This window comes from Erinaceus europaeus, chromosome X, assembly GCF_950295315.1.
Source record: "Erinaceus europaeus chromosome X, mEriEur2.1, whole genome shotgun sequence".
Classification (NCBI taxonomy): Eukaryota; Metazoa; Chordata; class Mammalia; order Eulipotyphla; family Erinaceidae; genus Erinaceus; species Erinaceus europaeus.
The window spans coordinates 84,014,268-84,030,384 of record NC_080185.1 but is presented as its reverse complement, the minus strand read 5'-3'; the positions used below and the strand labels follow the sequence as shown (position 1 = coordinate 84,030,384).

The following is a 16,117-nucleotide window of genomic DNA, read 5'->3' as shown; positions in this document are numbered from 1 at the left end:
AGTATCATGAAAATTGTTCAAGTTCTTTACTCTTAGGCACAAAGATTTTTTCTTTATTTTCACATACAAGATAGTGAGATTATGAATCTAGTGAGGTCACACAACTGTAGAAAGAAGGATGATTTTTTTTCATGATAAACTGAACTGTTTTATGCTAAGAAGTTGTAATTGAGAACTTGTTGTGGAAGTAGTATACAGCTTAAGAAACAAAGAACTATATTCTAAAAAACGTTATCTCAGAGTATGCTATTTGACTATTCATTCTCTAAGTATTTGTTGAGCACCTACTGTATGACAGGGTCTATTCTAAAACTGACACAATGGTAAGCAAAAATAGACATGGTGCTTGTTTCATTGAACTTTCTATATAGGGATGTGTAAGGATGTGAATGTCATTAATTAAAATTTGATACAAAATATAATAGTATATTTGTGGTAAGTTAAAAATAGGAGCAATGCATTAGTATAAGGGTCTATTGTAATTGGGTTAGGAAGGTCAGGGATGGTTTATGTGAGGGTATATAGACTGAACTGAAATGTCAGAGAACAAATGGGAATTGATTACCTGTAGGTGTAGAGGGATAGTATGTGAACCAATGAAAAGACATGAGCCACAAAAACTGAGGGAGTTATATATGGAACACAAGGAAATAGAATAAGTACTTTCTGAAACTCAGAAAGTACAACCAAATTAGTTTACTATTATATTATATAGCATCTAAAGCCTTAAGATTATCCTTTGCATTGATTAAGTCAACAAACAGCATCATTAGCAGTGATTAAACTGAGAACTTGCTTATAATCTAGATTATTTATTTCTACTAGACGGGATACCTTCATGGAAAATTATTTCACTAGTCAAAGAGACATTATCTTCAGAAATGTGGAGGTTCTGATTTATGTCTTTGATGTGGAGAGTCGTGAACGGGACAAGGACATGCATTATTACCAGTCGTGCCTGGAGGCCATTATACAGAACTCTCCAGATGCCAAGATCTTTTGTTTGGTTCATAAAATGGATCTGGTACAGGAGGATCAACGGGACCTGGTATGAAACAGAAAGGGTGCTGTACTAATTGGTTGATGTGCTTTGTAAACTTAATTTGTAGAGGTATATGTCTATCTATTTATATCATTCTTTCTTCATATAAAATACTAGTATATGCTTTCAAAATAAGTTAATATAGTTTTTATTACAGATTTTGCCTTTTATATAATTTGTCTGCACACTTCCTTAGATTTTAATCTTAAAATATTCTCTCTAAAAATTAGGTGAAAAGGTGTTTCTTGAAACAACACAGTTTTACTAATACTGCCATTATGCTTGAAAAATAATTAAATAATAATAATTAATTTCCCAGTTAAAAAATAAAAGAAATTTCAATTGCTAGAGAGACTGTGGGGAAAAATTGCTCTCTTACATTGCTGGTTGGGATGTAAATTAGTCCAACCTTGTGGGAAACAGTCTGGAGATTCATCAGGACCCTAGAAATGGATCTACCATATGACCCAGAAATTCTTATGGGGATATATTCAAAGGAAGAAAGGGCACCTATCTGCTGTATGCTGTGGGCTCCCCTATATGCTGTAGGCCCCCTATATGCTGTGGGCCAGGTGGTGGCCCACCTGGTTAATTGCACATAGTACAAAGTGCAAGGACTGGTGCAAGGATTCGGGTTCGAGCAGCTGACTCCCCACCTGCAGGGAGAGCACTTCATGAGTGATGAAGCAGGTGTCTATCTTCCTGTCTCCCTCTCTCCCTCTCCTCTCTCAGTTTCCCTCTTCTCTATCTTAAAAAATGGACAAAATGACCACCAGGAGCAGTGAATTCATAGTGCTTGCATGGAACCCTAGCAATAAACCTGGAGGCAAAAAAAGAAAGAAAGTAAGTAAGAAGGAAAGAAAGAGAAGAGAGAGAGGAAGAGAGAGAAATATGCTCACTTTTGTTCATAGCAACACAATATGTAATAGCCAAAATGATCATTTTAAATAAATTTTCAATGAGCATAGTTGAATCTGTGCTGTTCTTTTACCATTGCTGAAAGACACTGTGAAACAATTTTATTAACAAAAATGAGAAACATGATGTAAAGAAGAAATCCAAGGAGTTACATCTGTCATTACAAAGAATTTGGAAATAGTTTCCCTTGGAAATATTTTTACTTCAAAATAAAAATGTAATTACGCAGATATACCTTATTGTAATATAAAAGTCTAGGAAGTATGTCTATTTGCCCCATGTGCTTTAGTAAAATTCTTTAGATCAGCCCTTAATTACACCAAGTTATTTCAGAGGCTGTATTTTCAGTTCATTTTTATTTATTAGCATATGATTGGTAAAAAGTTATATTAGTTTCAGGTGTGCAATATGATTCAATATTTATCTGACTTGCAAAATGATCAGTACTGTAAGTTAGGTCAACATCAATCATCATACATAATTATACAGCTTGTTTCCTTGTGATGAGTGCATACATAAGCATATGCACATACATAATTTATTGGGATGTTAATGTTTTATAGTACAAATAGGTACAACCTCTCATCTCCTCATGATGTCTAGGTGTCTAGAATATACTCTCTTCCCGCAGTGCCCCTACATTCAATCCCATCCGATCCCCATCCAATCCCTTCCCTCCCCTCCCTCCCCTCTCATCTCTCCCTCCCCTTCCCCCCTCCCAACCCCCTCACATCCCTTTCATTTGTTTTTAAAAAGGGACCTGGAAGATAACAATTACCATGTTCCATACCCCTAACCCCACGATAAGCCAAAGCTGAGCAGTCTTCTGAGCAAAAAAATAGCATGTGGGTCATTATATACATCAAAAAAGACAGCAGCAACAAATGCTGGAGAGGCTGTGGAGACAAAGGAACCTTCAGCACTGCTGGTGGGAATGTAAATTGGTCCAGCCTCTGTGGAAAGAAGTCTGGAGAATTCTCACAAGGCTAGACATGGACCTTCCATGTGAACCAGTAATTCTTCTCCTAGGGATATACCCCAAGGACTCTGTAACACCCAACCAAAAAGATCTGTGCACACCTATGTTCATAGCAGCACAATTCATAGTAGTTAAAACCTGCCTGGAAGCAACCCAGGTGCCCAACAACAGATGAGTGGCTGAGAAAGCTGTGGTATATATACACAATGGAATACTATGCAGCTATTAAGGACAATGAACCCACTTTCTCAGACCCATCTTGGATGGAGCTAGAAGGAATTATGTTAAGTGAGCTAAGTCAGGAAGATAAAGACGAGTATGGGATGATCCCACTCATCAGAGAGGGAAACAGAGAAGGAAACTCAAAGCAGGATTTGACTGAATTTGGAGTATGACACCAAAGTAGAAACTAATTCATTAGGTACTTTATGGTGTCTTTGTAGGTCTTTCTACTTGATTGCTTCATTTATTGACTCACTGCAGACTGTAGTGCACTTTTGCTTTAAGATATATATTTTGCCCTAATTTATGGATACATGTGTACACAAGGCCTATATCATGGGATCTGGTCTATATCTAGGTTTGGGGGCTTTGTCAGGAAGTGAACCACCGAAATGGAATTAAGGAATTCCTGCTGTCTTAGGGTTAAATAATGCAATAGATAGTTATTGCTGTAATCAAATTATTTGGCAATTGGGTTAACTTTGAAAATCCCATTGTTAGGATTTGCTATATTATGTAAGACCTCACCATAATTTATATCCTTTGATGTTATTTATATAGCTGTATCTTATAAAGTAATGCCACATGTTGCTTCTGTTATCCCTGGTCTAAGCTTTTTTTTTTTCCTTAAAATTTTATTTATAAAAATGAAACATTGACTAAACCATAGGTTAAGAGTGCAACTCACAATTCCCACCACCAGAACTCTGTATCCCATTCCCTCTCCTGATAGCTTTCCTATTCTTTAACCCCTCTGGGAGTATGGACCCAAGGTCATTGTGGGATGCAGAAGGTGGAAGGTCTGGCTTCTGTAATTGCTTCCCCACTGAACATGGGCGTTGACAGGTTGATCCATACTTCCAGCCTGTCTCTCTTTTTCCCTAGTGGGGTAGGGCTCTGGGGGAATAGGAGCTCCAGGACATATTGGTGGGGTTGTCTGTCCAGGGAAGTCTGGTTGGCATCATGCTAGCATCTGGCACCTGGTGGTTGACAAGAGAGTTAACATACAAAGCCAAAAAAAATTGTTGACCAATCACAGACCTAACGGCTGGAATAGTTCAAATGAAGAGTTGGGGGGGGGGGGGTCCTCCATTTTGTAGATACCTAGTAGGCATATTTTAGTTATATTCCAAAGGGCTTGAGCCTGAAATCTGATATGTATGTAGAACCAAGTTATTGTCTGGGGAGGTGATGTCATGGTTGGAAAAAGGACTAGTAAGCTGGATCAGGGAAGAGAGTAGCTCCCTAATATGGGAAAGGGGTATAAATATTGTTGACTGTAAACCCCATCGATTTGATTTGATCTGATATGGGGCCCGTATTAACCTTAGGAGCCTATGTGACCTCTGTCCAGGTGTCTAACAGCAGATGAGTGGCTGGAAAAGCTGTGGTATATATACACAATGGAATACTATGCAGCTGTTAAGAACAATGAACCCACCTTCTCTGACCCATCTTGGATAGAGCTACAAGGAATTATATTAAGTGAGCTAAGTCAGAAATTAAGAAATAATAACAGAAAGAAAAACTAAAAGCAGGATTTGTCTGAATTTGGAGTAGGGCACCAAAGTAAAAACCCTGGGTTGAGGGTGAGGGTGGATGTTCAGCTTCATGGGGCAGGGGGGAAAGTGGAGGGGGGTGGGATGGGACATAGTCTTTTGGTGGTGGGAATGGTGTTTATGTACACTGGTCTAAGCTTTTAGGAGGGCCAACACTTCAAAGAACAAGTCGTTAGAAATGTATTAACAATTTGAGCCCACTGTTAAAATTCAATCCAGTTACCAGTTTGAAATCTTAAGTGCTTAGATTGAAAGGACATATACTTAGCCTATGGTCTGTGCATTAAAAAGTTTGAGACCTTCAATCAATTTTCCCCTCTCATATTAATTAACTACTGATTTATGAGACTACAAATAAATAGGAGTGTGTATCAACACCATTTCCACCACCAAAGGATTGTGTCCAGTCCCTGCTCCCCATCTCCCCAGTGAAGTTGAACATCTACTTTACCCAGAGGTTTTTACTTTGGTGCCCTCTAGTTTGTTTTCTTTTTTATTTTCCTTTATTGGGGGATTAATGTTTCACATTCAATAGTAAATAAAATAGTTTGTACATGCATAACATTTCTCAGTTTTCCACATAACAATACAACCTCCACTAAGTCCTCTGTCATCCTTTTCCAGGATCTATATTATCCCCCTCCCCACCTACCCCGGAGGGGTTTACTTTGGTGTAATATACCAGCTCCAGTCTAGGTTCTGCTTAGTGTTTTCTCCTCTGATCCTGTTTTTCAACTTCTGCCTGTGAGTGAGATCACCCCATATCCATCCTTCTGTTTCTGACTTATTTCACTTAACATGATTGCTTCAAGCTTCATCCAAGATGGGCTGAAAACACCATGTGTAAAAGCTGAGTAGTATTCCATTGTGTATAATAATCACAACTTGCTAAGCCACTCATCTGTTGTTGGACAGCTGGGTTGCTTCCAGGTTTTGGCTAATACAAATTATGCTGCGATGAACAGATGAACATGGGTATGCACAGGTCTTTTCAGATGGGTGTGTTGGGTATCTTTTTGGATGGGTGTGTTGGGTATATATAGCATATATCCCCAGGAGAGGAATTGTGGGGACATAGGGTAGGTCCATTTCTAGCCTTCTCAGAGTACTCCAGACTGCTTTACACAGGGGTTGGACCAGTTGACATTCCTACCAGCAGTGCAGGAGATTTCCTTTGTCCCCACAACCTCTCCAGTTTTGTTGCTGCTACTTTTTCTTTCTTTTTAAAAAATATTCATTTATTTATTCCCTTTTTGTTGCCTTTGTTGTTTTATTCTTATACTTATTATTGCTATTGTTGTTCATGTCAGTGTTGTTGGATAGGACAGAGAGAGATGGAGAGAGGAGGGGAAGACAGAGAGGGGGAGAGAAACATAGACACCTGCAGATCTGCTTTACCTCCTATGAAGCAACTCCCCTGCAGGTGGGGAGCCGGGGGCTGGAACTGGGATCCTTATGCCAATCCTTGCGCTTTGCACCACCTGTGCTTAACCAGGTAGCCTGACTCCTGCTGCTACTTTTTCTGATGTATGACATTCTTACAGGAGTGAAGTGGTATCTCATTGTTGTCTTTATTTGCATTTCTCTTACAATCAATGACTTGAAGCATTTCTTCATGTGTTTCTAGGCCTTTCAGATCTCCTCTGTGGTGAATATTTTGTCCATGTCCTCTCCCCAATTTTGGAAGGGGTTGTTTTCTTTTTGATGAATTTTGTGACCTCTTTATATACTTTGGTTATTAAACTCTTGTCTGATGTATGGTATGTAAAAATCTTCTCCCATTCTGTGAAAGGCCCCTTTGGTTATTGGTTTCTTTGGCTGTGCAGAAGCTTTTTAATTTGATGTAGTCTCATAGGTTTATACTTGTCTTAGTCTTCTTTGTAATTGGATTCGTTTCATTGAAGATGCCTTTAAAATTTATGCAGAAAAGAGTTCTGCCAATATTTTCCTCTAAGTAGATGATAGTTTCTGGTCTAACATCCAAGTCCTTGATCCACTTGGAATTTGTTGGTATGCTTCTAATTCTGCTTCTAAAAACCCCTTCTGTTTCATTTGGTTTAATCCCCCCTGCTTAACACTGCATTCTATTTACATAACCACTGTATTCTATTTACATAACCACTGCATGGCATTGGTTTAATCCTCACTGGTTCATGATGGTTTTTTTTGTGCTCCGCCCCCTCTCCTTGTCACACCCTGATTTTCACCAGTCACTTTTCTCTCCACCCTCTCTATGTCACATCCTGTTTCCACCCTACTTGGCCAGTATATATAAGGACAGAATAGTTCTTAAATATAGTTTTAGTTTTAGTTTAGCTGCGTCCTGCATGAATAAAGAGATACTGCTTACAGCTCAACCATGAGTCCCGGGTCATCTGTCTCCCATCAGTGAAGCTCAGCCCGACAGGAATTTACTTTTTTGTTTGGTGAAATATAGTGGCTCAGTTTCATTCTTCTGCATGTTTCACCCCTTTTTTGCAACACTATTTGTTGAAGTGACTCATCTTTCTCCATTTAATAGTCTGGGCACCTCTGTCAAAGATTAGATGTCCATAGGTGGGGCTTACTTCTGGACTCTCAATTCTATTCCACTGGTCAGTGTGTCTATACATGTTCCAGTACCAAGCATACTTGATTATAATGATATATTTATGTTTTTTATATTTATTTTTTCTAGACACTTTTTAAAAAATATTTATTTTATTTTCCCTTTTGTTGCCCTTGCTGTTTTATTGTTGTAGTTATTATTGTTGTTATTGATGTCGTTGTAGTTGGATAGGACAGAGAGAAATGGAGAGAGGAGGGGAAGACAGAGAGGAGGAGAGAAAGATAGACACCTGAAGACCTGCTTCACCGCCTGTAAAGCAACTCCCCTGCAGGTGGGGAGCCGGGGGCTCGAACTAGGATCCTTATGCAGGCCCTTGCTCTTTGCACCACATGCGCTTAACCCTCTGCGCTACCACCTGACTCCCTCTAGACACTTTTTTTATTTAAAAGGAAACATTGACTAAACCATAGGATAAAAGGGGTGCAACTCCACACAATTCCCACCACCAGAACTTCCTATCCCATCCCCTTCCCTGATAGCTTTCCTACTTAACCCTCTGGGAGTATGGACTCAAGGTCATTGTGGGATGCAGAAGGTGGAAGGTCTGGCTTCTGTAATTGCTTCCCCGCTGAACATGGGCGTTGGCTGGTTGATCTATACTCCCAGTATGCCTCTCTCTTTCCCCAGTAGTGTGGGGGCTCTGGGGAAGCGGAGCTCTAGGACACACTATTGGGGTTGTCTGTCCAGGGAAGTCTGGTCGGCTTCCTGCTAGCATCCAGAACCTGGTGGCTAAAAAAGAGAGTAACATACAAAGCACAAACAAATTGTTGATAAATCATGAACTTAAAGGTTGGAGTAATGCAGATGAAGAGTGGGGGGGTACTCCATTTTGTAGATAGCTGGTAGGCATATTTTAGTTATATTCCAAAGTGCCTGTGGCTATACTAGTTTTTTTTTTCCTGAGCCTGAAATCTGATATACATACAGGTAAATCTAAGTTATCATCTGGGGAGATGGTCATGGCTGGAGAGGAACAGAAAGCTGGATCAGGGAAAAGAGTAGCTCCCTAATATGGTAAAGGGGTACAGATATTGTTGACTGTAAACCCCATCTATTTGATTTGATCTGGGACCCATATTCAGCTTAGGTGCCTATGTGACCACTGCATCCCTGTAGATCTGAGCTCACATTCTGTGGTCATGAGTACACACATTCCAAGCTGCCCCAATATCAGAACCCATCTTCCTCAGGTGTAGCATGGAGTGTGTTGTCCATCCTCCCTTTGGAGAATGGAACATTCTCTACCATTGTTGATCCAAGTTGAGGGCAAGGTCCTATGGGGGCCCCACAAAGGAGTCTATTGTGTTGTTCCTGATAGAGATGACTGGTAACAAGGCAAGAGGGAGGTCTAGGCCCATTATATCTATTCGGGAATCTCAGAAATCTCCGAATAGGGCACCAGCTGATGAGGTGGCCTGTATAATGATATATTTGAATATAATGGCCCTATAATACAATTTGAGAGGTGGAAGTGTGATGCCTCCAGTTCTGTTCTTTCTTCTCAAGATTGTTTCGGCAATTTTCAGTCTTTTCTGGTTCCAGATAAACATTTGTAGCTTTTGTTCTATTCTCCTAAAAAATGCGGTTGGGATCTTGATGAGGATTGCATAAAATTTGCGTATGACTCTGAGTAGTATATTAATTTTAATAATTTTAATTCTTACAACCCATGAATATCTTATAACCCATGAAGTGGAATATCTTTCCACTTCTTTGTGTCTTATTCAATTTCCTTGAGTAGTGAGTCATAATTTTCAGTATACACGTCTTTCACTTCTTTGATTAGGTTTATTCATAGATATTTTATTTTTTTTTGCTATTGTAAAAGGAATAGATTTCTGGATTTCTTCTTCTAACTTAGTGTTTGCATAAAGGAATGCTACTGACTTTTATATGTTAATTTTGTAGCTTGACACACTACTGTAATGCCTGATGATTTCCAAAAGCTTCTTGCTGGATTCTTTAGGTTGTTCTATGTATACTATCATATCATCAGCAAATAGGGAGAGTTTGACTTCCTCTCTTCCAGTATGTGTCCCTTTAATTCCTTGCTCCTGCCTAATTGCTCTAGCAAGAACTTCCAACACTATGTTGAATAATTATGGTGATAGTGGGCAGCCCTGTCTAGTACCTTATCTGAGTGGAAATGCTTCCAGTTTTTCACCATTAAGTATGATGTTCGCTGTAGGTTTGCTATATATATACTCCACTATTTTAAGGAATTTTTCATCTACTCCGACTTTTTGTAGTGTTTTGATCATAAAGTGATGTTGGATTTTTTCCCAAGGCTTTCCTACATCTATTGATATAACTATATGGTTTTTGGTTTTGCATTTGTTGATGTGGTGGATTGATTTACATATATTAAACCAATCTTGCATCCCTGGGATAAACCCCACTTGGTCATGATGAACAATCTTTTAAATATACTGCTGTATCTGGTTGGTTAGACTTTTGTTCAATATTTTCTCATCTATGTTCATCAGAGATATTGGTCTGTAGTTTTCTTTTATGTTTGTGTCCCTGTCTGCTTTTGGTATCAAAGTGTTGTTGGCTTCATAGAAGTTGGAACGGAGTATTTTTCATGTCTGCAATCTTTTTTTTATTTACTTATTTATTTTCCCTTTTTTGTTGCTCTTGTTTTTTTATCATTGTTGTGGTTATTATTATTGTTGTTGCCAGATAGGACAGAGAGAAATGGAGAAAGGAAGGGAAGACAGATATGGGGAGGGAAAGACAGACACTTGCAGATGGGAAGCCTGGGGCTTGAACGGGGATCCTTATGCCGGACCTCGAGTTTCGTGCCATGTGGGCTTAGCCCACTGTGCTACAGCCCAACCCCCCAAGTAAGTCTTCAGTCTTATGGATTAAAAGTAGAAGTATTAACTCTCCCTTGAAGGTTTTGTAGAATTCATTTGTAAAACCATCTGTTCTAGGATTTTTATTTTTGGGAAGGTTTTTGATAAATATTATGATTTCATTGGCGATGATTGGCCTGTTAATATTACCTAGTTCTTCTTTATTTAATTTTGGAAGTTTGTAGGTATCAAGGAAATCATCCATTTCTTCCAGGTTCTGTAACTTGGTGGCATATAGTTGTTCATAGAAGCCTCGCATGATATGTTGAATTTCTGTGGTGTCAGTTGTGATATCTCCTCTTTCATTTACAGTATAATTTATTTGGGTCTTCTCCCTTTTTTATTTTGAGTCTGACTAACGATTTGTAGATTTTGTTCACTCTTTCAAAGAACTAATATTTAGCTTCTTTGATCTTTTGCATGCTTTTCTTATTTTCAGTATTATTTATTTCTTCCCTAACTTTAGTTATTTCTGTCCTTCTGGTTGCTTTAGGGTTCCTTTGTTTTTCTCTTTCTTTTTTTTAAAATTTTTTATTTAAGAAAGGATTAATGAACAAAACTATAAGGTAGGAGGGGTACAACTCCACACAATTCCCACCACCCAATCTCCATAACCTACCCCCTCCCATGATAGCTTTCCCATTCTCTAGCCCTCTGGGAGCATGGACCCAGGGTCATTGAGGGTTACAGAAGGTAGAAGGTCTGGCTTCTGTAATTGCTTCCCCGCTGAACATGGGCGTTGACTGGTTGGTCCATACTCCCAGTTTGCCTCTCTCTTTCCCTAGTAAGGTGTGTCTCTGGGGAAGCTGAGCTCCAGGACACATTGGTGGGGTCTTCAATCCAGGGAAGCCTGGCCAGCATCCTGGTGGCATCTGGAACCTGGTGATTGAAAAGAGAGTTAACATACGAAGCCAAACAATTTGTTGAGCAATCATGGATCCCAAGCTTGGAATAGTGGAGAGGAAGTGTTAGGGAGGTACTCACTGCAAACTCTAATGTACTTCTGCTTTCAGGTATATATATTCCAGTAGTTTATGGATATGTGTGAACATAAGCTCTCTCTCACAGAACCTGGTCTATATCTAGGTTATGGGACTTTGTTAGAAAGTGAACTACCTGAGATGAAATTAGAGTGTACTATAAAAGGAAAGGTCTCACTGAGTGATGAAGCTGAAGGGTTGTCATTCCACACGTGAAGTCTCTAGACACAGTCTGAGGTGAAGCATGTTGAGGTGGCAATCGTTGTGTTAGTTAGGTTGTGATTGGCGGATGCAATATTACTTGGTTTGGATTGAGAGATGCATATGGGAAAGTGGGCCCTGTCCAAGGGTTCCAGGACTGGGGGAAGTAGGGGCTCTATAGTGGAGATGTGAGGTTCCTGCTGTCTTAGGGTTCAAAAAGACAATCGATAGTTAATGTTATCATCACATTATTTGTTAATTGGGTTAACTTTGAAAAGTCCTTTTGTTATGGTTTGCTGTACAGTATCCAGTATCTTGTATATAGCTGTGCTATTGGATACTTCTAATCTACTTGGTCTAGGCTTTTGAGAGAGTTCGCATATCAAATACACAGCCTATATATTAAAAAGATTCAGTTTGTGTTTTGAGAAACTTTGAGACATACAACTGATTTTCCCCCTCTCATATTAATTAACTACTGATTTATATGTCTACATTTTGCTAGGAGTGTACATAAACACAATTCCCACTACCAAAAGACTGTGACCCATCCCTCCCACCCACCCACTCCCACCCCCGACTGGCCCAGGAAGATGCATGTCTACCCCTCACCACAGGGTCTTTACTTTGGTGCCCTACTTACAATTTGGTCAGGTCCTGCTTTTAGTTTCCCTTTCAGATCTTCTTACTCAACTTCTGTTGATGAGTGGGATCATCCCATACTCATCTTTATCTTTCTGACTTAGTTCACTTAACATAATTCCTTCTAGCTCTGTCCAAGATGGGTCAGAGAAGGTGGGTTCATTGTTCTTGATAGCTGCATAGTATTCCATTGTGTATATATACCACAGCTTTCTCAGCCACTCATCTGTTGTTGGGCACCTGGGTTGCTTCCAGGTTTTAGCTATTATGACTTGTGCTGCTATGAACATAGGAGTACACACCTCTTTTTGGTTGGGTGTTATGGAGTCCTTGGGGTATAACCCCAGGAGAGGAATTACTGGATCATATGGAAGGACCATGTCTAGCCTTCTGAGAGTTTTCCAGACTGCTCTCAACAGAGGCTGTAATAATTTACATTCCCACCAGCAATGTAAAAGGGTTCCTCTGTCCCCACATCCTCTCCAGCATTTGTTGCTGCTGTCCTTTTTGATGTTTGCCATGCTTACAGGAGTGAGGTGGTTGTCTTAATTTGCTTTTCTCTGACAATCAGTGACCTAGAGCAGTTTTTCATACGTTTGTTAGCCTTTTGGTTCTCCTCTGAGGTGAATGTTTTGTTCATATCCTCTGCCCATTTTTGCATGGGGTCATTTGCTTTTTTGGTGCTAAGTTTGCTGAGCTCTTTATATATTTTGGTGATTAGTTTCTTGTCTGATGTCTGGCATGTGAAGGTCTTCTCCCATTCTGTGAGGGGTCTCTCTGTTTGTTTAATAGTTTCTTTGGATGTGCAGAAGCTTTTCAATTTGATGTAGTCCCATTGGTTTGTTTCTGCTTTAGTCTTCCTTGCAATTGGGTTTGATTCATCAAAGATGTCCTTGAGGTGTAGGTGGGAAAGTGTTTACCAATGTTTTCCTCTAAGTATTTGATTGTTTCTGGTCTGACATCTAGGTCTTTGATCCATTGGGAGTTGATTTTTGTTTCTGGTGAGATAAAGTGGTTCAATTTCATTCTTCTGCATGTTACAACCCAGTTTTCCCAGCACTATTTATTGAAGAGAGCCTCCTTCTTCCATTTAATCCTTTGTGCCCCCTTATCAAAGATTAGATGCCCATAGGCGTGGGGATTTATTTCTGGGCTTTCAATTCTGTTCCACTGGTCTGTGTGCCTATTTTTGTTCCAGTACCATGCTGTTTTGATGATGATGGCTTATAGTTTAAGGTCTGGGAGTGTGATGCCTCCATTTCTGTTTGTTTTCCTCAAGATGGTTTGGCAATTCTAGGTGTTTTCAGGTTCCAGATAAATGATTGTAGTGTTTGTTCTATTCTCTTAAAGAAGTTTAGTGGAACTTTGATGGGTATTGCATTAAATTTGTATATGGCTCTGGGGAGAATATTCATTTTGATGATATTTATTCTCCAAATCCATGAGCATGGGATATCTCCATTTCTTGGTATCTGTTTCTATTTCCTTGAGTAGCGACTCATAGTTTTCAGCATACAAGTCTTTCACTTTGGTCAACTTTATTCCTAGGTATTTGATTGATTTTGGTGAAACAGTAAATGGGAGTGATTTCTGGATGTCTTCTTCTTCAGATTTAGTGTTTGCAAAAAGAAATGCCACTGATTTTTGTACATTGATTTTGTACCCTGATACCTTGCTATATTGCCTAATAACTTCCAATAATTTTCTACTGGATTCTTTAGGTCTTTCTATGTATACTATCATATCATCTGCAAATAGTGAGAGCTTGACTTATTCCCTTCCAATCTGTATTCCTTTGATTTCTTTCTCTTGCCTGATTGCTATGGCAAGAACTTCCAGTACTATGTTGAAGAGTAACGGTGACAGTGGATAGCCCTGTCTAGTCCCCGATCTGAGGGGGAATGCTTTCAGCTTCTGTCCATTGAGTATGATGTTGGCTGTAGGTTTGCTATATATAGACTCCACTATCTTGAGGAATTTCCCACCTATTCCCATTTTTTGTACAGTTTTGAGCATGAACGGGTGTTGGATTTTGTCAAAGGCTTTCTCTGCATCTATTGAGATAATCATGTGGTTTTTGGCTTTGCTTTTATTGATGTGATGAATGACAATGATTGACTTACGGATGTTGACCCAGACTTGCATTCCTGTGATGAATCCCACTTGGTCATGATGAACAATCTTTTTGATATGTTGCTGTATCCGGTTGGCCAAGATCTTGTTTAATATTTTGGCATCTATGTTCATCAGAGATATTGGTCCATAGTTTTCCTTTTTTGTTCTGTCCCTATCAGCTTTCGGTATCAGGGTGATGTTGGCTTCATAGAAGGTGGAAGGGAGTATTCCTGTTTCTTCAATCTTATGGAATAGCTTAAGAACTATGGGTATTAACTGTTTCCTGAAAGTTTTGTAGAATTTGTGTGTGAAACCATCTGGTCCAGGACTTTTGTTGTTGGGGAGATTCTTAATAATGGTTTCAATTTCTTTTTCTGTGATTGGTGCATTAGATTTTGTAGTTCTTCTTGGTTCAGTTTTGGAAGTGCATAGGTTTCTAGGAATTGTTCCATTTCTTCCAGATTCTCTACCTTGGTGGCATATAATTCTTTATAGAAGTTTTGCAGGATTCTCTGGATTTCTGTGGTGTCAGTTGTGATATCTCCTCCATCGTTTACAATTCTATTAATTTGAGTCTTCTCTCTTTTTTGTTTGGTAAGTCTGGCTAGGGATTTGTCAATTTTGTTTAATCTTTCAAAGAACCAACATTTGGCTTCATTCATCTTTTGTATGGTTCTTTTATTTTCGATGTTGTTTATTTCTGCTCGAACTTTAGTGATTTCTGTCCTTCTGGTTGCTTTAGGGTTCCTTTGTTCCTCTTCCTCTAAGTCCTTGAGGTGTGCAGTAAGGTCATTCATTTGAGCTTCTTCTTGGTGTTTAATATGTGATTGTATGGCTATAAGTTTCCCTCTCAGTACTGCTTTAGCTGTGTCCCAAATATTTTGATAGGTTGTGTCTTCATTTTCATTAGTTTCCAGGAACATTTGAATTTCCTGTTTGAGTGAGTCTCTGACCCAGTGGTTCTTAAGGAGCATGTTGTTTAGTTTCCATATTCTGTGTCTTTTAATAATTTTCTGTTTGTTGTTAAATGTTAGTTTTACTCCACTGTGGTCTGAGAAGATACTTAGGATGATTTCAGTCCTCTTGAATTTATTGATGCTGTCTTTGTGGCCTAACATGTGGTCTATCCTGAGTATGTGATATGTGGATTTGAAAAGAAGGTGTATTCCAGTTTTTTGGGGTGGAGGAGTCTGAAAATGTCCAAGAGGTCTAGTCTGTCTATCTCTTCATTCAATTCTCTTGTATCTTTATTGGTTCTCTGCTTTGTTGATCTGTCTAAGTGTGAGAGTGGGGTATTGAAGTCTCCCACTATTATTGTATTACTATTGATGTATTTTTGAAATTCTTTCAGTAGATGCTTTATGTATTTAGATGGTCCCTCGTTGGGTACATAGATGTTAATAATTGTTAAGTCTTCTTGGCTGATTGATCCTCTAATCATCATGTAATGTCCTTGCCTATCTTTTATTACTTTATTTAATTTAAAATCGATCATGTCTGAGATGAGAATGGCTATTCCTGCCCTTTTTTGTGGTCCGTTAGCCTGTATGATAGTTTTCCATCCTTTCACTTTAAGTCTGTGTTTATCTTGTTGTGACAGATGGGATTCTTGCAAGCAGCATATGGTTGGGTTATGTTTTCTGATCCATTCCCCCCACCCTGTGCCTTTTGATGGGTGAGTTTAAGCCATTGACATTTATTGATATTATGGATTTAATGTATTGTAGTGCCATTGTTCTAAAAAAAATTGTTTGCTCTGATATATTGCAAGTATTATAGTGATGTTCTTGTTTATAAGAGGTCTTTTAGTACCTCTTTCAGGGCCGGCTTGGTGATGGTTGCCTCCTTTAACTGTTGTTTATCTAAGAAGGTTTTGATCCCTCCATCTAGTTTGAATGAAAGTCTAGCAGGATATATTATCCTTGGTTGAAACACTTTTTCATCTAGGGCTCAATAGATATCTTGCCACTCCCTTCTGGCTTTTAGAGTTTGA

At 39.0% G+C, this 16,117-nt stretch overlaps 1 protein-coding gene across 1 annotated transcript in view; it reads left to right on the top strand.

The window, feature by feature from the left end:
- Window positions 1-16,117, top strand: part of LOC103125960 (ras-related GTP-binding protein A) — a 67,160-nt gene that overhangs the window by 23,905 nt on the left and 27,138 nt on the right. Inside the window, exon 5 of the mRNA XM_060183358.1 lies at window positions 826-1,048. Within this exon, the coding sequence (XP_060039341.1) occupies window positions 826-1,048 (223 nt within the window). The remainder of the gene's footprint in view (window positions 1-825; window positions 1,049-16,117) is intronic.